At 65.2% G+C, this 24621-nt stretch overlaps 1 protein-coding gene across 2 annotated transcripts; it reads left to right on the forward strand.

Annotated features, from left to right (window-relative positions):
- The first annotated feature begins 1767 nt into the window (after positions 1–1767).
- RHPN1 (rhophilin Rho GTPase binding protein 1) lies at positions 1768–11199 on the forward strand. 2 transcript variants are annotated; one of them, XM_032610058.1, is made up of 15 exons: positions 1768–1917; positions 4827–4942; positions 5914–6042; positions 6379–6454; positions 7040–7117; positions 7430–7554; positions 7626–7810; positions 8052–8245; positions 8589–8748; positions 8823–8936; positions 9258–9452; positions 9811–9887; positions 10095–10241; positions 10329–10490; positions 10855–11199. In XM_032610058.1, exons 1-15 carry the CDS (start codon positions 1837–1839, stop codon positions 11017–11019), a joined length of 2004 nt encoding a protein of 667 aa, XP_032465949.1. In that variant the 5' UTR covers positions 1768–1836; the 3' UTR covers positions 11020–11199. The 2 variants fall into 2 exon arrangements, with proteins under 2 accessions (XP_032465949.1, XP_032465951.1); XM_032610060.1 differs by having other exon boundaries at positions 7644–7810; positions 8592–8748.
- The last annotated feature ends 13422 nt before the right edge of the window (positions 11200–24621 follow it).

A 24621-nucleotide genomic window follows, 5' to 3' on the forward strand; every position in this document is an offset into this window, starting at 1 on the left:
CGGAGCACGGGCTCTAGCCGCATGGGCTTCAGTAGTTGTGGCATGTGGGCTCAGTAGTTGTGGCTCGCGGGCTCTGGAGCGCAGGCTCAGTAGTTGTAGCGCACGGGCTTAGTTGCTCCGCGGCACGTGGGATCTTCCCGGACCAGGGCTTGAACCTGTGTCCTTCGCATTGGTGGGCGGATTCCTTAACCACTGCGCCACCAGGGAAGCCTTCTAGTTATTTTTTAGGTAATGTGAAGTTTGTGTTCTTTCTTCTATTTCAAACCTTATTTAGAAATATCTTTTCACTTCTAATGGTTACCTTTTATTTTGGATGTTTTTTGTTGTCCATTTCTAGACATCCACTCTCCCAAAACTAAGCTTTGGGATTGCTTTGTTACAGAAGGTGCAGAGTTTCACCAACCTTAGCTCTACAAGACCCGATTAGCCAAACAGGAGCCTCCTCCAGTGCCCTACCGCCCTCCCCAGGGGCGACCTCTTGTGACTCTTTGAGCTGCCGATTTGGTATTGAATTCCACAGTTCCCAACAACATACTTCTGCATCCGGAATTCTGTTTTCTAACTGAGGCCTTACCTACTGACTTTGCCTCAGGAGGACGAAGCTTCAGCTTCTCTCACCCACTTCTTCACTCTTCCCCTCTCCCCTCTTCCTAACAGAAACTCGTTGTAATGGTCCTGAGGTCAAGATGCCAGGACATCCTGAAATACACAGCTGAGTCAGGTTATATTCCGTGGTTACTTTTTATTTTCCCGGGAGTTAACAATCACCTTATTTTGGAGTTGTTATTGTTGCAGATGGCCAGGGTGGGCCAAGGAGCTTAGTTTACAGGATTTAGCACTGGGGAACTGCCGGATCAGGCGCACACGTTTGGAGAGAAGGAGCATAGGGCTCTGCACGGAGGGGAGACGGTGAGGACGGACAAGCTGGAACTTTATCGGAACTTGATAAACTAGGGCTACTTATTACTCTGGTGTTCCTGCCCCTACAAACGGCGTGTTCTTAGGTGAGGTGAGCCCCACGTGAAATTTGAGCGCATTGCAGAGTCACCATAACTAGAGAAATTACGAAAGGACCTGGACGGAGGCACATCGCTGGGGCAACCCTGCAGGGAGAGCAGGTTACGGAAAGAGTCCAATTCTGGAAGTAGGCTGGTCCTGGAGGCAAGTCAGTTCTAGAAGTAGGTTGTGAAAGCAAGATGATACTGGAAGCAGGTTGTGGAGGTGGGTTCTGGAGGAGGATTCTGGGGTGTGGGCTCCAGAGGAAGGTTCTGGAAGCAGGTTCTGGAGGTGTGACAATGGACGGCCGACCATGGCACCTCACTGGGGCCAGGCCGGAGCCTGGGTACCCGCGCGGAGACAGGAAAGCGGACCTTAAGAGCCGCACGCGCGCTCGCGCTAGCAAAACCGTTAACCCCATTGCGGATGTTTTCGGACTAGTCCCGCGGAGGCCCCCCCCACCCCAGCAGCCGGTGCGGGTGAAACCCGCGCAGCCCGGGGCCCTGCGCGGCGCAGTGTTTTTCCCTTATCCGCCGGTCGGCGGTTGCCAGGGGCGACCGCATTCCCCCGGGGCTCCGCGGGTGCGGGAGGGCGGGGCCTGGCCGCGGAACCACCTCCCTCGCACCCTGGTTGGCCAAGGCTGCTGTCCATCGGAGTCCCCGCTGCCGCCGATTGGGCAGCGGAAAGTTTCGCACGCTCGGCGCCCAGCGCCCCGCCCCTCCAGCCGACTGGGCCACCCCCCCACCCCCTCCGGGAGAGGGCAGTGCGGGATCCCGTGCGCCCGGGGTTCCTGCGCCAGCGTTGGCTTCCAGGCGGGCGCGGCCCGAACGGCGGGCGGCAATGGTCCCTGAGGGGAGGCCGGACGGTGCGGGCGCCGGCGAGGAGAGCGCCCGGCTGCAGGCGGCGGGCAGCGTCCGCAAGGTGGGAGTGCCCCAGGGCAGGGGGCGCCGGGAGGTGGGGTGCCAGACCCGACGTGCTCCTGTCGCCATCTGACTCCGGCGGGCGCGGGACCGCCGGGTCGGCGCTGGCTTCTCCCGTACGAGCGCGCCGCTAGACTCCGGGGCGAACCCCGCATCTCGCTCGCCCCTAGAGGCAAGGTGGGCTTATCGCTGGGGAAACTGGGGCCCGGTGCGGAGCCAGAGCCCAGCTGTCTGCCTTTGCTGGGCTCCTCTCTAGCCCGTTTGGGGACCCCTCCTGTGTCGACCAGGAAAAGGTGGGAGCGCAAGTCCACCTCTTGGTTTTCTCCAACGCTCAGGACCCCCTTCTGTGACAGGTGTTGGGCTCTGGTCAGTGACAGCCCGTGGCCCTAGTGTTTGTTCCTGGTGCCCATCATTCCTCCTTTTCTAGCTTTGCCCTCTCTCTCCTAGGGCTGTTCAGCTTTGCCCTGAGCACCCAGCTCTGTGTTTAATGAAACTTTTAGCAACAGGTGGCTGAAGCCTCGTGGGTACAGGAAATGGCTGGAGGATTGCCCAGCTAGGTGGTTTGTCCCTCCTCACCTACCCGCACCTCTGCCCCCTCCTGAAATCTCTGACCCCACGCGCTGTGGACTGTGGACCATTTCCAGGACGACTGGGGAAGCTCTGGAAGGAAGGGGGTGTGGAGACATTCGAGTCTGTGCCTGGGAAGGAGAGGGTGCTCTGGCTGCCTCCCTCTGCAGTCCGGGAGCCCAGTTGTCCCCAGGTGGTCAGCAAGAGCCTGCCCCAGTGTTTATGCCAGGCCTTGGGCATCCATGTCCCCAAGGGTTTTCAGTCTGGTGCCACCAAGCATAGGGGGCACCTGCACCCACAAGGGTGTAAGGCCTGGCCCTGCTGACCATCTTGCTGATTGTTCCCAGGCCTGTGCTGGCATAGTTGCCCCCACACGTAGCCAGTTCTGGACACTGCCCATGCCATTTCCTCCTGGGCTTCTGGGGCTTCCGCTAGACCCATGCCATCAGGGCCATTGCAGGGAGGGTGTGGGGGGTTGCTCCTCTTCTCCGTCGGAGTGGAGGTTCTTCCACAAGTGGGTGAGCTGGCACATCCCTTTACCACCTGGTGCGGAAATGGGGGTGAGTGTGGCTCTCAGCCCGCCCAGCACTGCGGACTGGGCCATAAGCACACCTCCCATCCAGGTCACGCAGCCAATCTGCCTTCTGGAGGGAGCGTTAGGGTCACAAGGCCATGCGGGTGCTGGCTGCGGAGCTCAGAGGGGACCCTGGCTCAGAGGCCGTGGTCTCCCGCCTCCAGCACATCTCTCCGGGAGCACTTGACATTGGAGACAAACGAACTGTGTTGATGGGGACAGCCCTGCGGGGCTGGAGGTCTCTGCCCGGCACGTGGACCACCCCTCCCCAGGCAGACAGCTGTGCTGCTCACCCAGAACCCTTAGAACCTGCTGGAGCTTTGCAGTTGGACCCTCAGAGGGATCGGGATGTAGCTTCGGCTGTGGCCTGCCCCTCTGTCCCCAGATTCTCAGGCCTCCTGGAGGGGAGACTGCTCACATCTTCTGCTCATTTGCTCTTGCACCAAGTGGGTGTGGGAGGCACCACGGAGAAGAGGCGCAGGCCAGTGGGAAGACAGACACTCAGCAAGCAGAGCAGAGAGAGGAGAGCTGTGTTTTGTCTTGTTCCATCCTGGTGCCACCCTGACGCCAGCCCCCTTCCCATCTACAGATGAGGGCCTGCCCAGGGCCCCACAGCAGGGAGTCCTCCAAGTTGATTGCTCCTTCTCCCATTGTCCAATGTGGACAAGTCCCCTCTCCCCAGTTACCTTGAAGCCTCCTATCCTTCAAGTCCCAGAAGAATGCCTCCTCCTGCAGGAAGTCTTCCCTGATTGATCTCTCCTGAGAATACTGGAGTGTGGAGGAGATGTTGGGCCATAATCCAAGGTGGCTATGCACCAGGAGCCTTGTCTGTGCAAGGGCGTGAGACCTTCTTTAGGGTGCCCCCTGCACGGGGCTGGGACAAACTAGAGCCCCCAGAAGGTGGGAAACTGCCCTGTGTGTGACAGTGGGGGCATGCTTCCTCAGATTTGCGGAAGACAGTGGCCATTGTAGGGAGGCCAGCGTCAGCCCCACATGAATAAAACTTCCCCTGTCTGTGCCATCAGGGCAGGGTCCTGGGAGGCACTGTGTTCTCGTCCCTGCTCCGTTCGGGGGCCAGGTGATCACCTGAGCCTGAGAGGACGTTGCCCAAGGAAGTACGTTCTGAGAAATCCTTTCCAACTCTTGGGCTGGTGACTGACCCAGACGGGAGGTCCTTAAATGGCCAGGAGGAGGTGTGGCACTTGTGGCTGCACCAGTCCCACTGGGGCCCTGAAGCCCCTCCCCTCACCAGAGGAAGCCTCTCACTCTCTGAACCTGCCGCAGGGCTCCCTGCTTGGGGCCCCGGGACGTGGGCAGGCTGGCAGGTGGCCCATGTGCAGTACAGAACCCGCGCGGAGGCACTTCGGATGGTGGCCGTTGGGAGGCCTGGCCTGCTGCCTGTGAGCAGAGGGACCCTGGGCCTGTGGTTTGGAACGGAGCCCGGCAATGTTCAGCGTGGCCCAGGGGAGCCTCCTCTCTGTTAGCGCCCCAGCGGGAGCCGGCTGGGCATCCCCTCCAATTAAACGTGTGTGGCCTGGCATAATTGTGTGGGCGGGATGGGTCGTGGGGGTTACAGAAGGAATTCAAAAGTGCAGGAGGATGTGTGGTGCGTAATTGGCCATCTCCTGGTGGGAGCTCCAGGCTGGGCTGCTGAGACCCAGAGCCACACCGGACAGGCCCAGATTGTTCCCGGGGCCCCAGTCCCAGCCACATCCCCCACTGCCATGTCCTTGCTGGCCCGGCCCCCGTAACCTGTGGCCTCTCGGCAGGGCTGTGACCTCCTGGCAAATTCGCAGCACGGCTGCCTGCAGAGCCGCAGGGCCCAGATCCACCAGCAGATCAACAGGGAGCTGAGGATGCGGACGGGCGCCGAGAACCTGTACAGGTGCGTGCTGGCTGCCTGGGACACCTGCCGCCGCCGGCCGACCTGTGGGAAAACAGTGCCGTGTTCCCCGAGGTCCCTGCGAGGCAGGTGCATCCCGGGGCAGGGCAGTGACCCAGGTGGGTGCCTGGTCTTGTGGTCCACATGTGATTCCGTGACCGTGGCCTCCCATTCAGGCTCCTGAGAGGCAGGGCTGGGCCTCCCACTGGGGTCTGGGGCAGTCATGCCGCTCAGCTGAGACCCTCACAGGTGACTCAGGCCCCCACCTTGGTGGCCCAAACTGGCAGGGGTAGGCTCAGGGCTAGCCGAGTTCCGTTCCGTGCGGGGCTGGAGCAGGGCTTGAGGGGATGTCCCCACCAGTGTGCAGTGTGGGAGCCTTTGAGATGCACACGGTGACCAGCAGCTGTGTGCTGACCTTCCCACACGCCACTTCTACTGGTGATGGCCGGAAGCCCAGGGAGGAGGCCTGGCCTGCTTGAGTGCAGACTGCCAGTGAGTGCAGAACCAGCCCCGGGGCAGGGCTCGGCTGGGCCACTCCTTTTCCTTAGCAGCCCTGCCTTCCTGGACCTGTGGCCCCACTGGCAGGCACAGAGAGGGTCTGATCCCCGCCCCTCCAGGGAAGTTGGCTTCCGTTCGCTGTGGAGGGCAGGCTGAGCTGTGTCCTGGGGGCACGAGAGGTGGTGGAGGACACTTATGCCCTGGAAGCTCAGGGACCAAAGAGATGTGCTTGGGCCAGAGTCACGACATACCCGCATGGACAGGAATCTGCATGAACCACGGGGGTTTGCAGAGAAGGGGGAGGTCATCTGGCGGGCCCTGGACCCCACTGCTGCCCCCCAAGGGGGCTGGGCCCATCAGCACATCACTCTGGGAGTGGGCTCCAGAGCTCAGGCTAGGGCAGGGGCTGCAGCGAAGCCCAGGGGCGTGGGTCCGCCTGCAGGGCTAGGGCTTCACCTCAGCCTGGCCTCCCCTAGAGCCACCAGCAATGCCCGGGTGAGGGAGACTGTGGCCCTGGAGCTGAGCTACGTCAACTCCAGCCTGCAGCTGCTGAAGGAGGAGTTGGAGGGGCTCGATGGCAACGTGGACGCCGACCAGCCCCCGAGGTGTGTGTGCACGCGTGTGCAAGGACACGGACTGGCCCCAGATGTGCGTGTGTGCAAGGACGCAGCCTGGCCCCAGAGGTGCATGTGTGCAAGGATGCGGAGCGGCCCCAGCGGTGCGTGTGCATGTGTGCGCAGAACAGCACACACCACGCGTGTGTGTGGGAGGATGTGGTCCAGGACGGGGCGTGGTGGGACGTGTGTGGTGTGCAAGGACATGTACCATAATCAGAGGAGAGGCGTGTCCCGTGGGGCAGGAGTGGTAGCGGGTGGACTGCGTGGCCACTGGGGACAGCAGAGTCCAGCCTTAGAGCCCAGACTCGATGCTTCTGGTTCTAGCGAAGGTATCACTGTCCCCATGATCCCCCTGGGGCTGAAGGAGACCAAGCAGCTAGACTGGGCCACACCCCTGAAGGTGAGTGCTGGCCTGTGAGCCCTGGGCTCTGGGGGGTCTTTGGGGCTTCCTGGTCCAGCCGTCTCACGGAGATGAAGACTCTGAGGCCCAGAGAGGAGTCTGCCCTGGAGCCACTTGGCCTCCCCAGGCTATGGGGGATTTGGATTGGGTGGGCTTTGCAGAAAGGCATGCACCCTGGGATGGGTGTCAGCAGAACTGGAGGCCCCAAGACGGCTGCAGGGTCCCTCTGGCGGGGGCCACCTCTTCCAGTCAGAGCCTGTGCTGAGAAAACCCGCTGGTTCCTGGGTCCTTGTTGGGGCTCGTGAGCCCGGCTGCCCTGGGTAGCTCGCCACTCCGGCCAGGCTGGCAGAAAGGTGCCTCGCCTCTCGGCCTCAGTCTCCTTGCCTGTCAAGTGGCAGGTAGCACTTGCCTCGTGGGGTTAATACGGGAATTCAAGTAGAAACATCACCAAGTCTCCAGGCCCCATATCTGCGGTGGGGGGCACCCACGCCAGTGTGTAGACCAGGGCCTCCCCTCGCTTCGGGTCCTCGCCCACGTTGGGCTGGGAGACCTCAGGGAAGCCCGGCGCCTGTCCCTCCGAACCAGGAGCTGATCTCAGGGCACTTTGGAGAGGACACTGCTTCCTACGAGGCTGAAATCCGGGAGCTGGAGGACCTGCGGCAGGTGGGTGGGTGCCTCCCAGTCCGTAGGTGAGAAGACAGAGGCTCGGTGCTGCTGGCCCTTTGGGAATGGCTACTCTGTGCCTGTCCCCACCCCAGGGACCCTGCCTGGGTCTCTGGCCCCAATGCCCTGCACAGTCTCCTGGAGTGGCACATGTGGTCCACAGCAGCCCCCGGAAGGGCAGGTGTGACCGTGTCTACTCCTGGACCCTGGGGTGTTCTCCTGGGGCTGTGGCATTCAAGGGGATTCCCAGGGCGGTGTGCATGCCATGAGGTGGGCTGGGGCCGTGGGACCCCGCTGACTTCCACCCGGCAGGCCATGCGGACCCCTAGCCGGAGCGAGGCGGGCCTGGAGCTGCTCACGGCCTACTACAATCAGCTGTGTTTCCAGGAGGCGCGCTTTGTCACCCCTGCCAGGAGCCTGGGGCTGCTGTTCCACTGGTAGGGGCGGGGCGGGGTGGGGGGCGGCGGCCGCTTCTGAGACCCTGGCTTCTTGTGAGGGCTCTGCCCAGCCTGACCCGACCCTGCAGGTATGACTCGCTGACGGGGGTTCCGGCCCAGCAGCGGGCCCTGGCCTTCGAGAAGGGCAGCGTGCTCTTCAACATCGGCGCCCTCCACACCCAGATCGGGGCTCGCCAGGACCGCTCCTGCCCCGAGGGCACCAGCTGTGCTGTGGAGGCCTTTCAGAGGGCTGCGGGTGAGAGCCGCCCGGGGCTGGGCCCCCAGCTGTGCTTGCGTGGTCCTCGCTTCCAGGCGTGAGGGGCAGAGCCTTCTCTGTGGCCAGAGCTAGGGGCCCAGTACGATGGCCCCCTAGCCCGAGGGGTCACACGCACAGGCCCTCTGTGGGGCGCAGAGGGTGCTCCCCAACCAGGGCCGAGCACACGGGGCGGGGGTGGGGTGGCCCCACCGTGCCACCCTGAGCCCCCTCCCCTCCGCAGGGGCCTTCAGCCTCCTGAGGGAGAACTTCTCCCACGCACCCAGCCCCGACATGAGCCCCGCCTCGCTCTCCATGCTGGAGCAGCTCATGACCGCCCAGGCCCAGGAGTGCGTCTTCGAGGGCCTCTTGCTGCAGGCCCCCGTGGCTCCCCATGACTGCCTGGCCCAGCTCCACCTGGCTCAGGAGGCCGCCCAGGTGAGGGCGGGGAGCCCGGCCAAGCTGCGGTGTCTCACTGAGCAGCAGGGCCTGGGTCGAGGGTGCCGGCTGGAGCTTAGGAGCAGAGCCAGGATCTGGGCGGGGGGGCGGGTACAGGGCCTCCTGTAGGGTCCCAGAGCCGGCTGTCAACCCCGAGGTCCTGAGTCCCCGCCTCTGGGGCAACACCAATCAGGGCAGGAACCGGGGCCCTGCCCCTGAGCTCAGCCTGGCCTGGGGCAGGGCCGCTGGGACTTTGGTCGAAGCCAAGCCCCAGGGTGGGGAGAGGTGGGGGCCCAGGCCGCTGGGCTCGCGGGAGGCCCCACCATCCTGCCGTGTGCGCCAGCAGGTGGCGGCCGAGTACCGGCTGGTGCATCAGACCATGGCCCAGCCGCCCGTCCGGGACTACGTGCCCTTCCCCTGGACCACCCTGGTGCACGTGAAGGCCGAGTACTTCCGCGCCCTGGCCCACTACCACGCGGCCCTGGCCCTGTGTGACGGCGCCCGTGAGTGCCCCGCTCCGCACGCCCGTGTGCCGGCAGGGCCCCGCTGGCGCCTCACCGCCCTCTCTGACCCACAGCGGTGGCGGAGGCGGAGCTTCCAGCCCTCGAGCAGATCTTCCTCGGGCTCCCGCCCTCGTCTGAGCCCCGGGGCCCCGCCCTGCCCCAGGAGCAGGAGGACCGCCGGAAGCTGGGTGAGACGGCTGAGGGAGGGGGCGGGGCGCTGGGGCCTCCGCGGGCGTGAATGACCCACTCCACCCTGTCATCCCCAGCCCTGATGCCCCGGCACTGGCGGGTGGGGTCCCCAGCTCGGGCGGCGTCGGGAGGGGGCGGGGGCAGGGGGGGCGAGCCACACACGGCGGCAGCTCTTTCGCGGCTCAGACCTGCCGTCGGGCCCTCAGGATGAGCCCGGAAGCCCTCGCTTGCCCTCGTCTCGCAGCACCTGGTGGTGGGGGAGCTGGGGCCCAGCCTGGAAGGGCCAGGCAGGCAGCGTGTGACAGCTCTGTCCCGTGCAGGCAAGGCCCACCTGAAGCGGGCCATCCTGGGTCAGGAGGAGGCCCTGCGGCTGCATGCCGTGTGCCGGGCCCTGCGCAGGGTGGACCTGCTGCAGGTCGTGCTGGCCCAGGCGCTGCGGCGCTCTCTGGCCAAGTACTCGGAACTCGACCTCGAGGACGACTTCTGTGAGGCCGCCGAGGCCCCTGACGTTCGGCGTGAGCAGCCAGGCCCCTTGGGTGGGTGTGTCCTGGCCCCCGGGGGGCGGGGGGCGGAGGCCTCCTGGCGAGCAACTGCCATTTGCCACAGAGCTATGGGCCCTGGAAGGAGGAGCAGGGCAGTTGGCGGGGGAGCCGTGATGGCAGCTCCACGCCCCCCTCTCCCTGCACCTGGGACCCCCAAGAACCACCCCCTGGGGCTCCTCCTGCTGGTGGCCCACAGAGGGGCCGGTGTGCACGGGCTGCACTTCGGGTCACCCACTCTGCTCTGGCCGAGCCACACCTGGCTGCTTCCCAGGGTTCTGGGGCCGTGAGCCTTGGGCTCAGCCACGCCCTCCCTTCCCCTTCACCCTTTCAGCTAAGACGCAGCGGAGGCCGGAGGGCAGGGCACCCAGCTTCTCCCGGGTGAAGGTGGCTGACATCTTCCATCGGCTGGTGAGCACCCCTCCCGGGCCACCCCCACCTCCGCTCTGCCCTGCGTTTTCAGGCAGGCCCTCGATGGTGGCCCAGCCCTGCCCGGCCCCCTTGCAGACCCTGCTGGTTCCTGTCCCCAAATGTGGAGATCGGGGCGAGGGTGCTCCAGGCCGGGGCTCCCCCGAGTGTGGCAGCCCAGCCAGGCCTCTGACCTCTGACCGCCCCCAGGGGCCCCTGTCCGTGTTCTCAGCCAAGAACCGCTGGCGGCTGGCGGGGCCCATCCATGTGGCCCGCGGAGAGGGGGGCTTCGGCTTCACGCTGCGGGGCGACGCACCCGTTCTCATCGCTGCTGTCGTCCCGGGGGGCCGGGCCGCGGTAAGGGGGTGCCTTACCGGGAAGGGGGGAGATGGGCCTGGCCAGGGGTGGAGGGGTGCCCGCGGGACTCTCCCTGTCTCCCTGCAGGCGGCTGGCCTGAAGGAGGGTGATTACATCGTGTCGGTGAACGGGCAGCCGTGCAGGTGGTGGAGGCACGCGGACGTGGTGGCCCAGCTGAGGGGCGTGGGCGGCGAGGGCGTGAGTCTGCAGGTGGTGACGCTGCTGCCCGGCACCGAGCCGCCTGGCTCGGTGAGCCCTGGGGCCCGGGGGGGGCCCCTAACTCCCTGTCCCGCCCCGGCCCCGGGCCTTCCGCCAAGCCCCCCACGTCCGCAGATGCCAGGAGGGCACTCGGGGGACCTTCCAGGCAGCAGCCACCTATGCTGCGGCCTCCGCCTGGTGGCAGCTCCTGCCCTTGACAAGGCCCCAGCCCACCCCTCAGCCGGCTTCCACCCTCCTGGAGGCCCCGGGGCGCCCCGCCGCATGGCCGCCCTCCCAGGAACCCCGCCACGTGCCCCCGAATACCACCCGGCTCACCCCTGTCACACTCACCAGGCTGGCCACAAGCAGGCCAGGCCAGGGTGCCGACCGATACCCATTTCCATCCCAAACACAGGGGGACCGCCGGCCAGCCCTGGGGGCGCTTCTGAGGAGCCAGAAGGAGTGTGGCCGGGAGACACCAGGGCCCGCACAAGCCAGCCCCAGACCCCTCCTGGGCTGGAACCGCAAGGCCAAGAGGGGCAAGGCTGGAAGGAGGCTGTCCCCAGCCCCACACCCCTGAGCCGGGCTGCCCAGGCCGGCAGTGAGGGGCCAGCTCTCCCCACACCCCAGCCCCAGCACAGGGTCCAGCTGACTGGGAGTGAGGACCCCATGCACGCCTTCCTGACCCCAGAGCACCTTCGGGCCAGTTTGCTGCCCCACCCAGTGCCCAGAGCTGCCCATTAAAGACATTGTGAGATGAGGTGTGTCCGAGCCCAGTGCTGTGGGCCAGGTGCTGCCCCCCGATACGGGAAGTGTCACAGTCGCCTCTGGACGCCGACTCCCGAGTGCCAGGAGGCTGCCCCTGGGCTGCCCTGTCCTCCTGCGCCCCAGGTGCCTACTTGAGGGCAGCTTCCCAGGTGGGGGTGTCCAGCTGCCCTTCTTGGATCCTGAAGGAGCCGTCCCCAGAGAGCCAGGCAGGCTGCGGTGATGTGTCGCCAGCGGGTCCCTGCAGCCCAGATGCCCACTGCCCCCTGTGCTGGGTTCCTGAGGCCCCTCAGCTGAGCTCTCCCCATCCCCCCCCCCCCCCCCCCCCCCCCCCCCGGCATGCTGTATCTCGTCCACACCCTCCCTCAGGACTGGCTCCGCCCCAAGCCAAGCTTCTGTTTGGCCCCCAGTGATTCCTTCTGGGCACCCCTCCCACTGGCCCACCTGGCGCCCAACAGGCTGGAGAAGGCTCAGCTACCTTCCCGCCCTGCCCCTCCCTCCACACAGCAGCCTGGAGTGCCCACAGCACTGCCTCCCATCTGATCGGGGTCCCAGCCAAGGCCAACTACTGCAACACCTTTTACTGTCCCTCCGTGGACAGAATGGGGACCCATCCCTGCTTCCGTCCCTCCTGTCCCCTCATCCTGACCCCTTCTGCGTCGAGGGCCTAGATCTGATCCCAGCCCTGCACCTGCAGTCCAGTCCTTTACCAAGCTGCCAGCCAGGCCCATCTCCCGCCCTCACTTCCCATCTGGCCAAGCTCCACCTGCCCTCACCCTGTCTCTGCCCTCACCCTGCCAGGCCCCACCCAATCCTGCCAGGCTCTACCCCACCTGTCCTCGCCCTGCAGTTGAGCCTGGGCATCTGAGGCCCCTGCTCCAGCCTCGGGCAGGTGTCTGCGGGGCCGTTTCATCCTCCTGCACCTGAGCCCACCACTGAGGGGTGCCCCCAGCCCACTCTAGCCCCCTTGGACTCCTCCCCAGCCCCTTTGGCACTGAACTGGGCTCCTCAGACCGTGAGCCTTCAGTGTTCCCCCCCAGCCATGCATACTGGTGGACGGCCCCCAGAGACCACGGCGGCCACACTCTCCTGGGTCCCGCGGTGGTATGGCTCAGGATCTGGCCCCAAAAAGAGGAGTGAGAGGTGGAACAGGGTGCCGCCTGCAGCCCTAGGCAGGTTAGGGTTGGGGGGGGGTCAGGGGTCCCCGTGGCCACCAGGGGGCAGCCGCTGCCCGCTTAAGTGCAGTGCAGGTTTGGGGAAGGGCAAGCAGCAGACCCAGGAGAGCAAGGAAGCCCCCCTGCAGACCAAGGCCCAGCCACCCCCGTCTCCGGGCATCATCCCTGTCCCCTCTGTGAGGTCCCCAGGCAGGAGCAACCCTGTAGGGGGGCCAGGCAGCCCTGGCCCCTGCCATCCACCACCTTCTTTAGCATTACTGGGGCAGGGGAGTGAGTGGGCGGGGGGCGGTGAGAGTGCGAGGGAATGGGTAAGTGGGTGTGATGAGGGCATGCAGCTTTCGGAGTGGGATGGCAGGGCTGTGCCACCTGCCGGAGCCTAGGGACAGGGCATCCAGGTGCATCCCTCCCCAACCCACCTGCCCCTCCTGGGAGAATGCCCCTCTCAGCAGAACGGCCAAGGTCACCTCTGCACTTACTAATTTGATTAATAAAACTGTGCATCAAGGAAGCATTACCCGCTAATCGGGGACGACAGGGCTGGCAGGTCCTGTCCAGGACTCAGCAACTTCCCTGCTTCCAGCAGCCGATCTGGACCCAAGAGGGGCTGGGACTGGGCACGGAGCTGCTACCTGCTTCTCGCCCCAGGCAGGTGGGGAGGGCCCCTTGCCAAGGACCAGACCCTCCCCATGCGGACAGCCGGTGGTGCATGCCCCACCAGGGCCTTCCCAGCCCCTCCCTTGCCCTGCACAAGTGGCCTGCCTCCCGGCCCTCAGGCAAGCCAGGGCCTTTGCTCCCCTGGGCCAGGTGGGGCTGGGCATCGAGGGGAGCCCCAGCTCTCCAGGAAGCAGTGAACCCACTTTCCAGATGGGAAAGTAGGTGCTGAGCGTGGGGCACGGACCAACTGGCGTCCCCCAGGGCCAGTGGAGGCTCTGCCCACACGTTTCCAGCCACTTGGGGCACCTGTCAGCTGTTCCTGGACGCCGAGAGTACTGCCACCCTGTGTCCAGCACACCTCAGCATGCAGCACACGGCCCACCCAGTCTCCCTGGCATCTCCCTAGTGTCCCTGGACGGCTGAGTTGGCCAAAGGCGGAGTCCTGGGCTGGCTCCAGGAGGCCTTGGGGATGAGGTCATGGACACGACTCTGGGCCTGGCAGGACCCCCGGCGGTCAGTCGTGGCCTGACCCCCACCCTGAGGGCAATACTGCACCCCCGTGGGGGCAGGACTCAGAACAAGCTGGCAGTGGCCTGTCTAGCACCCGAGGGTGAGTCCCGCTACACACAACATCAGACTGGGGTCGTGTGAGCGCCTGGCCCAGCCCAGGAGTGAAGCAGGCGGCTGAGGGGCTTCTCCGTGAGTGCTGGGGGGCCGTCCAGGCTGGGAGAGGGGCTATGCCCCAAGGGCCCACCTGGGCTGAGTCCTCTCCCCAGTGGCAGCGGGCTGCCCTGAGGGGCTGACGCGTGGGGATCCGCACACAGTGGGGCTGGGGGTGAGAAGGCGCGCGCCTGCCCAGCCCATCCGCTCTGCCCTGACGTGTCTAGGCGCTCCGGCCCTTCCCAGCTGCCTGCCCCGTAACAGCGCCCCAGCCCCATTCTGCCCTGTGCTCTCTGCCCACTCAGTTCCAAGCTGGGATGTGCTCAGCCTTCCTCAGATGTGGCCACGTCTCAGGTCGGTCACGGCTCTAAACCCCCCACTTTCTGGTCCAGCCACATCCCGTTGTCGCGATGCCCCGGATGGGCCGTGGGCCACAGACAGGGACGGCGCCGGCTCATCCACAAGCTCCACAAATACCTGGGAAGGTGCAGCCGCCTGGTGCGAGTGTCCCGTGCACGTGCCACCCGGGGAGGGAGGGTGAGGGCCGGGAGCTTCTGAGGCGGCAGCGGGACACTGCCCCTGTCCCCGTGCCCAGCGCGGGGAGGGCCCGGGAGGGCTTGGGAGAGCGTGGGGCTGAGGGCGTGCGCTGAGCAGCGTGCACGAGGAGCTCCCCGGCGCGCGCCCGGGCCGCCCCGGCCGCCGCCCCCGCCCCACGCAGGGACGTCTCATTTTCCAGAGCGGTCTCGCGCTGCGCGGGGAGGTTGGGCTGAGCGCACGCTGTGATCGTTTTGCTTTGCCAACAGAAAACTGCCGCGAGGGGAAAAGGCAAACTCCCTTTCGCTTGGGTCAGCAGTGAGCGCAGCAGATTAATGCGAGGAGAGGCGTGGGCGCGGAAGGAAGGGAGCCCCGAGGCGGAGGCGGGAGGGCCGGGGAGGGGGTGGGGCGCAGGGGTCACAGGGGAGGGCCAGGCGGAGGACAGGTGTCAGGGCCGCCGGCTGGGGGGACCCCTCCTGGCTTCGCTCTTCCCCCGTACCCCCTCAATTCACTTCTCCCAGGGCTCCCACCGCACCCCACCCCCACCCGCACCCAGCCCAGGCCCGTCCACCTCCGCCCAGGGCCCTGGGGATCCAGAAGTGGGGTGCGTGGGAGGCAGTTAAGTGGGAGAAGCAGCCGCTCCGACCCCGAGGTCCTGGTGGGGCCGAGTCCCCAAGGCCCTGCTGAGAAGGCTGGGTTAGAGGTCTGCCGGCCCTCATGGAGGCCGGGAGGTAGGGCTCCAGCGTTGGGGTGTCCCGTAGGGACCCAAGCCCAAGAAGCCCGAGGCACACTGCTCCCAGCATCCCAAGACAGAGCTTTTGTTGGAGAAGCTGAACTTGCTGCCTGACCGCAGAGGGCTCAATGGTGGCCCCCAAAAGATACAGCCACCCAGAACCTGTGAATGTGCCCTTGTGTGGAAAAAGGATCTTTGCAGATGTATTCAAGTTACGGATCTTGGGATGAGATCATCCTGATTACCCGGTGGGCCCTGAATCCACTGACACGTTTCCCAGTAAGAGACAGAAGAGGAGAGGCCGTGTGAAGACTCGGGCAGAGACTGGAGTGCTGAGGCCGCAGCCTAGGAGCACCTGGGGACACCAGAAGCGGAAGGGACCAAGAAGGGTCCTCCCCTCCAGCCTGCGAGAGAGCACGGCCCTGCCGACACTTCCATCTCAGACTTTTGGCCTCCAGAACTGGGAGAGAACAAGTTTCTGGTGTTTTAAGCTTCCGAGTTTAGGGTAATTGGTTAGAACAGCAGCAGGAAGCCAATAAGCCGACCTCACACAAGTCCCCGTGTTTCTGGGCCTCAGTTTGTCCTTCCGTAGGATGGACAACAGGGCCTCAGGTGTTGGATTAGAGGGGTGGGCTCAGCCCAGCTGTCCATGAGAAGCATCTCCCACTTCTGGAAAGCCCGCCCCACCCCCAGATTCTGAAGCACGTGGCTGGGGCACTCGGTCACAATGGCCTGAACATCTGCGTTTCGGGACTGTCCAGCTAGAGACGGACCGAGTGGATGAGGCAGCCACAGACATCCCCCACCCTGCTCACCTCCCTCGGTCTCAGAGTCCTGGGGGCTCAGAGCCTTCTGTGGCTGGCTCCCAGGTGACTGTGTGCCTCTGAGGCATCTCACCACCCCTCAGACAGGCCATGGGCTCAGCCCCAGGGGGAGGTGGGAGACCGTTCTCTCGGTGGCTGGTGAGGCCTCGCTCAGAGCCCGTGTGAAGCAGCCCGGCCACGCCCCTGGCTGTGTGTGTTAGGGGGGTCTGAGGCCTGGGGGGCTTTCCAGGCTCAGCCAGCACCCCATCCCACCCCCGCCCCCACCAGGGCCAGGCACCCTAGCAAGCTTTGCCCTCTTCCCTGTGGCCGGGGTCTGTGCGTTCAGCTGTCGTGCAGGTGAGCCTACCTCACCGAGCTCCTATGGGGGGCGATGGACCCAAATACAGTTGCCCCCAGGCAAACTTAGAAGGCTCGACTGGGGCCGTCCAAGGAAGTGGAGTGGAGGTGACTTGGGTCAGGGTCAGTAGTCGGTGTGGCCACTGAGGGAACGGGCAGTGCATGGGTTTAGAGGACACTGAACCCCGCCCCCCCCACGAGCCCCCATCTCCCAGCACCAGGGGTGAGGGTCTCCCCGGGCAACCTCGGCCGCCCCTTCTGTGGCCGCGGGCCTCCTGGTGCGAGGGAAAGGAGAGCCGCCCTGCCCCTGCGGGGCAGCCCCGAAACACCCCTCCCCTCCCTGCACCTGCCACGACAGAGCCACCTCTTCAGGGGGTGCTCCTGGAACCCCTCGGCGGAATCCCGGCCAAACATCTCTGCCTGGCCAGTCTCCTGGGACAGAGGGTCCCTGGGCTCACAGCCCAGGAGGGACAGGGGAGGAGTGGAGGGGACAGTGGCTCACGGAGTCCTCAGGGACCAGAGCACACCCAGCTCTCTGCTCTGGTGGCTGGGAGAAGTCCTGTGCCTCTGGCCTGATATATCGCTCTCTGCTGACTCCGGGCCGCCAGCCCTGCCCTGCCCCCCCGCAGCTGTGCCAGTGTCTGGAAGCCTCCTCTGCTTGCTCCAGTACGGCTTAAGCTCATGAGAACCCCCACTATGTCCCTCCCCCTCCTCTCCTCCCCCTTCCTCCCTTCCCCTGCTTCTTCCCAGCCTCCCCTCCCCAGGGCCTGCACTCTCTCAGTGGCACCTAGGACCAGGTGGGCATGGTCCTCACCTGCCCCTGAGTGGAGTTGAGGCAGGATGTGTGGGAAGGAGGGCAGGTGGGCTCCCAGAGGGGGCGGGGAAGGACGAGACAGAACTGCCCAGCTGAAGCCCAAGGCCCCACTTGGAAGGGGCTGTCCCTGGGGCGCCCTGTCCCAGCCTGCGAAGAACGCATCGCTGGGTCTCAGTTTCCCTACCTGAGAGCTCAGAGCCCTGCTGCGGCGGGGTGGGGGGCAGCGACGTCTGGGAGTCCTGCGTCCCTCCCGGAGCGGACGTGCCCGCCGTCACTCCCTCCTCTCCGGACGCTGACTGTGGACTGAGCCAGGTCCCGCACACTTGGCCCACGGCACCACCACGGAGCGCAGGAGGAAGCACCGGGCCGGGAGGGCGGGGTCAGCCCCGGAAAGGCAGGAAGGACCCTCCTCACTTCCTGGATCCCCTCCGAGGCTCCTGGGCCTTCAGAGGAGCAAAGAGGAGCCGGCCTCCGCCCACCTGCTGCCTCTCCCCTCCCCTCCCCTCCCTCCCCTCCCCACCTCCCCCCCCTGCCAAGACTCCCCTTTGCCCCCTTCGCCTGCTCCACTTGCCCCATTGCTCCAGCCAACGTTCCGACCAGTAACAGCTCCACCTCTATGTCTTCACCAGCACCGTGGCCGCTGCCGGCCAGTAGCAGCACGTCCACCCCCACCCCGTCCCCACGGCCGTCAGCACCGTCACCTCCACACTGTCCCCGGCATCCACACGTCATGTCCCCCGTACTGCGTCTCCATCACTTGACCAGCAACACCGTCACCGCCATGGCCGACAGCCACATCAGTGTCACTGCTGACTCGGTCTTAATTCCCTCAGCGGCCACGACACGCCACCTTTACAAGTCCCTGGCCAGGCTCTCCTTCACCATCGTCCCTTCTTCTGGACAGAGGACCTCAGGTTGGGGCCAGTCAGTGCTGGCGTGATGACAACAGGGTCCAGAGCTCGCCTAGGATCAGCTCAGGAGGGCCACCAGAACCCCGCTCAGCTTGCATCACTGAGCTGCGCTCTAGGCACTAAGAGGTGAAGCCAGGCCCGGCCCTGGGGGGCTGACCACCGATGGGGCTGAGACACGCGTCTCAGGGCGGTGGCAGCGACAAGCGCAGGGAGCTTTGGGAGCCCACGGGGCCTTCACCCCCTGCCCAGTTTCAGGTTGGTCCCTGGGGACGGGGGGATGAGGAGAACCTAGAAGGGGCAGGAGGCAGCTTGGCAGAGAGAGGCAGGGCCAAGGTGCCTGGGGTGGGGCTGGGGGCCGGGACTCACCCCACCAGGTGGGCCCCTGCCTGGGGGAGGGCGTAACTCCAGGGCTGCACCCCACTCCCGGAGGGCCCCCGGCGGCCTGAACACTGAGGACCAGGGCTCACAGGTCCAGGAGCACATCTGTGAGGCCATGTGGTGGCGCTAGGCCGGATGTGGTGGGGCTGTGGTTCCAGGAGGACAAGCAGGTTTGGGTGGGTCAGCTCAAGGTAGACCCACTGGACTTGGGCTGCCAGTGGGCACAAGGAGCGTGTCCAGGGAGCCGCTGGGCGTGGTCTGGGGCTGGAGGGAGAGGGTGGGTTGTGGGGGGGCCCTGGAGGGTTACCTGAAGCCCTGGGAGAGGGTGGTGGGGCTGGAGGAGTCGGGGACAGCCTGGAGACCCCGTAAGAGAAGGCTGGCAGGAGAATCTCGAGGGGGAGGTCAGAGGGGAGCAGTGCCCCAGAGAGCAGAGGTGGAGCGGCTGAGGGGAGGAGAGGAAGAAGAGGAAGTAGTCAGCTCCCTCCCTGCCCCCAGCCCAGCCAGGCCAGCCCTGCTGAGACGTGGTGGCTGGAGCGACAGGCCCTGGGGGCCCTGAGGTCTCTCTGGAGGATGCAGGTGGGCATGGAGTCCAGGAGGGGCAGGGGCCCCTGCTGGTCAGGCAGCCCAGACCAGGCTGGGGTAGGCCCCTGGTATCGGGGTGGGAGGGGGGCCTGAGCTGGTGGGAGGAGGATGGACAGAGGCCTGGGCAGGTCCCTGTCAAGGTCAGCCCCTTTGGGGTCAGAGGTCTCACCTTACCTTGACCAAGAGGAAGGCCTCGGCAGGCCACCCCTTCTGGGAGTGGGGGCTTCTGCCTCAGTTTCCCCCCTTGTCTCTCACACACTATCTCTGTCCTGATGCGGGCTGTGCCCTCTCCTCAGCAGCCTGTGGCCTGCAGGGGGTCCTGAGGGCCGAGGCCCACCCTGGGAGAGGGCCCCGCAGGGCGGCCTCCCCAGGCCCATGCATAATGCAGTATTTACCTGGGGATGACTGGCAGCCCCCCAGGCTCCACGCTCCCCCCCACCCCGGCCCCTGGACGGGTGAGCCAGACGTGCATTAAGACAAGAGTGACTTATCGAGCTGTCAGGGGGAACGTTTTAAGACAGAATTATAGGGGAGAGGAAAAAGATTTTTACCAAATTAATGAAAAATCAATCTGGCCTCAAAAATCCATTAGCCTTCGTAATGCGCCGGTTACAGGCCGAGCCGCAGGATCCGACGCGGCTGTTAAATACTGCGGCCGCCACCCCCGTTCGTTACCCCACGGTGCTTACTGCTGAGAAGACACCTGCCTCCCCGCCCCCTAGGCATCCAGACTCGCCTGGTCCAGGGCTCCTACCTCAGGGCCCCTCAGAGGCCCCAGCCCTGGACCCCAGTGTCCAGCTGAGTCGGCCCGGGGCTCCCCCAGCAGACCCAGGGGTCCCCGCACACTGAGCAAGGGAGCAGTACGGTGAAGGTGGGGTAGACAGGAAGGGGGATGCTGCCCGGGGGGTGTGCTGGTGATGTCGGTGTCCACGCAACTGGCCACATGGGCAGAAGACTGGCTGTGGTCTCGGCCGGGCTGCTCAGCGGTCTGTGGCCGTGAGGGTCAGTGTGGCTGGCGATGGTACTGCTGGCTGTGGAGACAGGCTGGTGCTGCCGTGGTGACCGTGCTGAGCTGGGTGGTGGGAGGTGCCAGGCCCGTGAGGGGGAGTGGGGAGCTGTGGGAGGGGCCGGAGGCCCTGCGCTCTGTCACTCCGCGGAGGCCTCAGGGGCCAGGGGTCGGGACAGCAGGAGGGTCCTGGCTGACCCCAGACCCGGGTACTGCCAAGGGGACTCCTTCCCCACTGAGAGGAGGGGACCGTGCTGTCCGAGGTCCTCCATGCCCAACAGGTGGCCTGCACCGGGCCAGGAGGCTGGACTGCTTGATTTTACATTAAATCGGCACATCTCTCCTTTTCTCCCCTCTCTCCTGGAACCCTGCCTTAAAACTCTCCTGCTCTGCCAGCTGCATCCGTCAGCGGCCCGTCTCCCTCTGATCCCTCTAAGGAGGTGCAGTCAGCACCCCTCCTGTCACCTTGTCACCCACCCCCCTGGAGGGGCTCCCTCGGGCCCGGCCTCAGGCGGGCAGCGCCCCGGGGAAAGCCCAGGGCCTAGAGGGCTGCCCCCTCACCTGGTGCTTCTCCCCGGGACCCCTGCCTGACCTGCTCTAGTGACGGCCACGTGGCCTCGCCCACCGTGTGCCTGCACCCCACCCAGACCCTGGTGTCTAGTCATTCCGAGCTGCCGCCCCCCTGAGTCCTCCCAGGGCTCTGCTCGCCTCACTTGTTCACCATTCGTTCATTTGCACGGCTCCGGAGCCGGTCCTGCGGTGCCGCCTGGCCGGTCCCCGCTGCCCAGACGGGGCTCAGTCCCGGTCCCTGCCCCTGAGAGGGGGTGGGTTACGGGAGGCCAGGCAGGTAAGAGGAGGGCCCACGGGTGTGGGGCAGGAGGCCAGGCTGGGGAGAGACAGAGCAGGCCAGCCCCGGGGTGGGTTTGGGGCAGATGCTGTGCTGGCCCGGGGGTGGCCCTAACGGGGGGTGCTGGGCAGAGCAGAGGGTAGTGCCGGGGCCGGCCCGGGGCGGGGTGCAGCCCTGGGGCACTGAGGCTGCTGGAGGAACCCCTCAGAGCCTGCGAGCCCACCTCACCGCCCCGGGGCTTGCTGCAGGAGATGGCCCAGGGGAGCAGCACACTCAGGGGGCCTCCCTGCTGCCTGGCTGTGGGGACCCCCGGCCCTGAGCAGGCAGGGCAGTGGGCTCAGTGGACTCCGGGCCTGACTCCGCTGCCCGCCCGCCCCTCACCCGCCCGGCTGGAGCCAGGCAGTCGCGCTGTGGCCGGCTGTGATGTTGCGGATCAAATCCCAATTCATTAGCGGTGCTGGCCGGGGCGGGAGGGTAATTGTGGGCAGGGGCCGAGACCCTGTCTGCAGTTTTCCGGGTGGCCTGGCCGCCTGGCTCCAGAGGCTCCCAGACCCCACCAAGGGAACCCGCTTCCAATAATCGGTCGGGGATGGCGCGTGCCAACCGAGAACCACTCAGACAGTGCAGCGAGCAGCCCAAGGTGACCTGAGCCTGGTCCCGCCTCTGAGGGGCGCCCAGGAGCAAGCGGTGGGGGCCCAGGTCCCGGCCCAGCCCTTCCTCTGTCCTGGTGTGTCCGTTGCCCGCCTTGTATCAGTCTCTCCTCGGGGTCTCGGCTCCCTTCTGCTCCTTCCATTCCTGGCCTGTCTCCCAGGTGCCCCTCTCGTTCTGGTTCTCATGCACGCATGCTCTCCCTCTCCGTCTGGGCACCTGTCACTTCTCTGCCTGCACCCTCTCATACCTGGGCAGGTCTGGGATGCCCAGGACCAGCCAATGCAGGAGGGAGCCAGGCCCTCCAGGTCAGAGGGCCCCTCAGTACAGGCTGGCAGTGTGCCTGCTAGGGTTCAGAGGTCACAGCCAAGTTCCCACTTTGGCTGGGGCGAGGGTCTCCCCGCCAGGTAAGGACAGTGTGTCAGGGGTGTCTTGAGCCTGCACAGGGCCAGGGGCTGGCCCGCTGAGGCCACAGGAACTCTAGCTCCCCACCGCCGGCCAGGCCTCAGCTCTGCCCACGGGGATGATGCCAGGGCAGCATCAAGATGCCCCGGCCTGGGCTTCCCTGGTGGCGCCGTGGTTGAGAGTCTGCCTGTTAACGCAGGGGACGCGGGTTCGTGCCCCGGTCCGGGAAGATCCCACATGCCGCGGAGCGACTGGGCCCGTGAGCCACAAGTACTGAGCCTGCGCGTCTGGAGCCTGTGCTCCGCAACAAGAGAGGCCGCGATAGTGAGAGGCCCGCGCACGGTGATGAAGAGTGGCCCCCGCTTGCCACAACTGGAGAAAGCCCTCACACAGAAACAAAGACCCAACACAGCAAAAATAAAAATAAATTAATTAATAAACTCCTACCCCAACTTCTAAAAAAAAAAAAAGATGCCCCGGCCTGAGGGTCAACCAAGCAGAGGCTGGTGGCACGAGGAAGGGAGTGTCTGCACCCCTACGCCCACCCCCTGACCACGCCGCATGGGCAGCCCCCCGCCTCCCCCAGGGCCCAGCCAGGCCAGCATCTGTCTGATCTGACATCCTGAGCGGGGGATGGATCTGCTGACCCAGGCCGGCCTGCCGCATCCCGTCCCATCAATAGCAGGTCAGCCGGTGCTGTGCTGCTCTCAGCCCTCCAGGGAGCCCCGGCAGGACGATGGCCGGGCCCTGCAGCCACAGTGGGGCAGGCCCTGAGAGCGAGGTGGGCAGGTGGGCAGTCAACTGGAGGCTCCTGGGCCTCGCCACCTGCCCGTCTCCCTGGTGGCCTCCAAGCCCCAGCAGGGTGGGCCCCCAAAGCTGCCTGGGGGCCTCCACGAGGCCTCACGCCCAGGACTCCTGCAGGGCTTTTCAGGACAGCTGACCCCTCACCTCTGAGGCATTGCCTGCTGGGTGGAAGGGACAGGCAAGACCTTAGAATCCCACCAGGGCACTGGGAGGAATTCCCGGGCCAGACTACTCTCAGTTTGGAGAACTTTCTACGAGGCAAAGTTGTCTCAGATAGTGGGGGGCCATGGAAGGCTGAGCTCCCCGTCACAGAGCTGTTCACAAGGAGGCCTAGTGGCCCTGACGGCAGGCAGCCAAGCCCTGTCCGGTCAGAGGCTCCACCACCCACTGTCCCCAAGAAAGTGGGCCCGAGCTCCCCACGCAGCGTTCACACCATGTCGTACTGCACTTCTGTGAGCAGCCTGACCGGCCAGACAGGGCTTCCTGCCCAAAGAACAGGGGCTCCAAGAGGAGATTAGCCAGCTGGGGGCAAGCCTGGCTCGAGAAGGCTTGGCAGCCTGGCCCACCAACAGGCTGAGGGCCAGCGAGGAGTGGGTCATGGCCGGGCAGCGGAGCAGTTGGTCAGAGGCAGTGGAGGGTGGGCAACCTGAATCAGCAGCCCAGGGCCCCTCTACCACCGGGACCACCACCCCTGGTCCTTCAACCCACAGTCTCCATGGTGACTGAGCGAACTTCTGTCTGCAGGCACTGGCCCTCCAAGCCCTGGACCATGACACAGCCTCTCAGGTTCATGGGGCAGGGCTTGGACTTCTGTTGTAGTGCCCAGAGAGGTTCAGAGACCTGTCCAGTGTCACATAGCATTTGGGCAGAGTCGGTGGACCTAGACACTCACCTCTGGGCCTGTTCAGAGCAGTCTGTTAGTGTTTGACTGGGAGCCCCGAAGGGCAAGCCCACCTTCTGTCTGCCACTGCATCCCCTGCCATGGGCGATGTGCACAGTGGGGGTGAGAGGAAGCAGGGCGGGGCCACTGCACTCTCTGCCCTGGAGGGAGGTTGTGTGACGGCATCCAGCTGCGCCCCGCGCCCCCACCTCGTGGCTGACTTGGGAGGGGGGCTGGGTTCACCTGCTCTTGGAACCGGTGTTTATGAATATTCCTAAAGAGGAAAAATCAATCAATTAATCCCGGAACGTGGCCATTTCTCTAACTGGGAGAACATGCAGTTTTATACACCTCGGAAGAGACGCCGGGGTGGATGGATGGCGGAGCGAGCCACCCTTTAAATCCTCTCTGGGCTGGCAGCCGCGCGGCCGGCCTCCGCGGGCAGCCTGCCATCTCCCCGCCCGGCAGCAGCCACACTGCCAGGTCAGCAGCCCTCACCTCCCGCTCGGCAGGACGGCAGCCGTGAGCCCTGGGGTGGCCAGACTGGCCAGCCTGGGACAGAATCACTCCTTATGGGCCATCTCAAGTGCCCCTGCCAAGGGCGCCTCCCCAGGCCTGAGGGCCCTCCACCTACACCGTAGACACAAGCTTGTGGCCAACACGGCGATCTGTGAGGAGCGCCCTGCGGGGTCGGGCCTGCCCTTTCCCAGCCGGGCATCCAGGTGGTCTTGTGCTGAGGGGAGCGGCCAGCCTGCCCTGTGCAGGCAGAAGGGGGTGGGATAAACGCAGAGTTGAAAAACTCCAACAGACCAGTTAAAAGCTGCCCTGCTTTCTATCGTCACCGCACTAACCAGTGTCAATGAGAAAATGCCCCTCCCTCTGGAGGACCCTCCCCTGCCCCCCTGCCCTGCTTCCTTCAGTCCCAGCGCTGGTCCCCAGCTTTGCTCACCGGGACAGCCTGGGGTGCCCTCCTGAGCCTGGGCTTCTCCTTGGGGAGCCCCAGGCCCAAGCTGGCCTGGAACACCAGCCTCCCCAGCACCCCCTCGTCCCTGGCCCCCTCGGCCACTGCCACCCCACCCACGACAGCCCTCAAAGGAGGGCCTGGCTAGCATGGGAATAGAAGGAATACATGAAATTTATGTTAAGTATATTTTAACGTGGTAAAAAAAAATCTGTATAAAATCTTAGCATTTTTATAAGCACAGTTCAGTGGCATTAAGCACATT

The sequence above is a fragment of the Phocoena sinus genome, chromosome 17 (assembly GCF_008692025.1).
Source record: "Phocoena sinus isolate mPhoSin1 chromosome 17, mPhoSin1.pri, whole genome shotgun sequence".
NCBI classification, from domain to species: domain Eukaryota; kingdom Metazoa; phylum Chordata; class Mammalia; order Artiodactyla; family Phocoenidae; genus Phocoena; species Phocoena sinus.

Coding starts and splice junctions, on each gene's coding strand:
- RHPN1 (XM_032610058.1), top strand. CDS start 1,837: ATGGTCCCTGAGGGGAGGCCGGACGGTGCGGGCGCCGGCGAGGAGAGC. Junction 7,811..8,051: donor GGCCTTTCAGAGGGCTGCGG/GTGAGAGCCGCC, acceptor TCCCCTCCGCAG/GGGCCTTCAGCCTCCTGAGG. Junction 8,937..9,257: donor GGAGGACCGCCGGAAGCTGG/GTGAGACGGCTG, acceptor TGTCCCGTGCAG/GCAAGGCCCACCTGAAGCGG.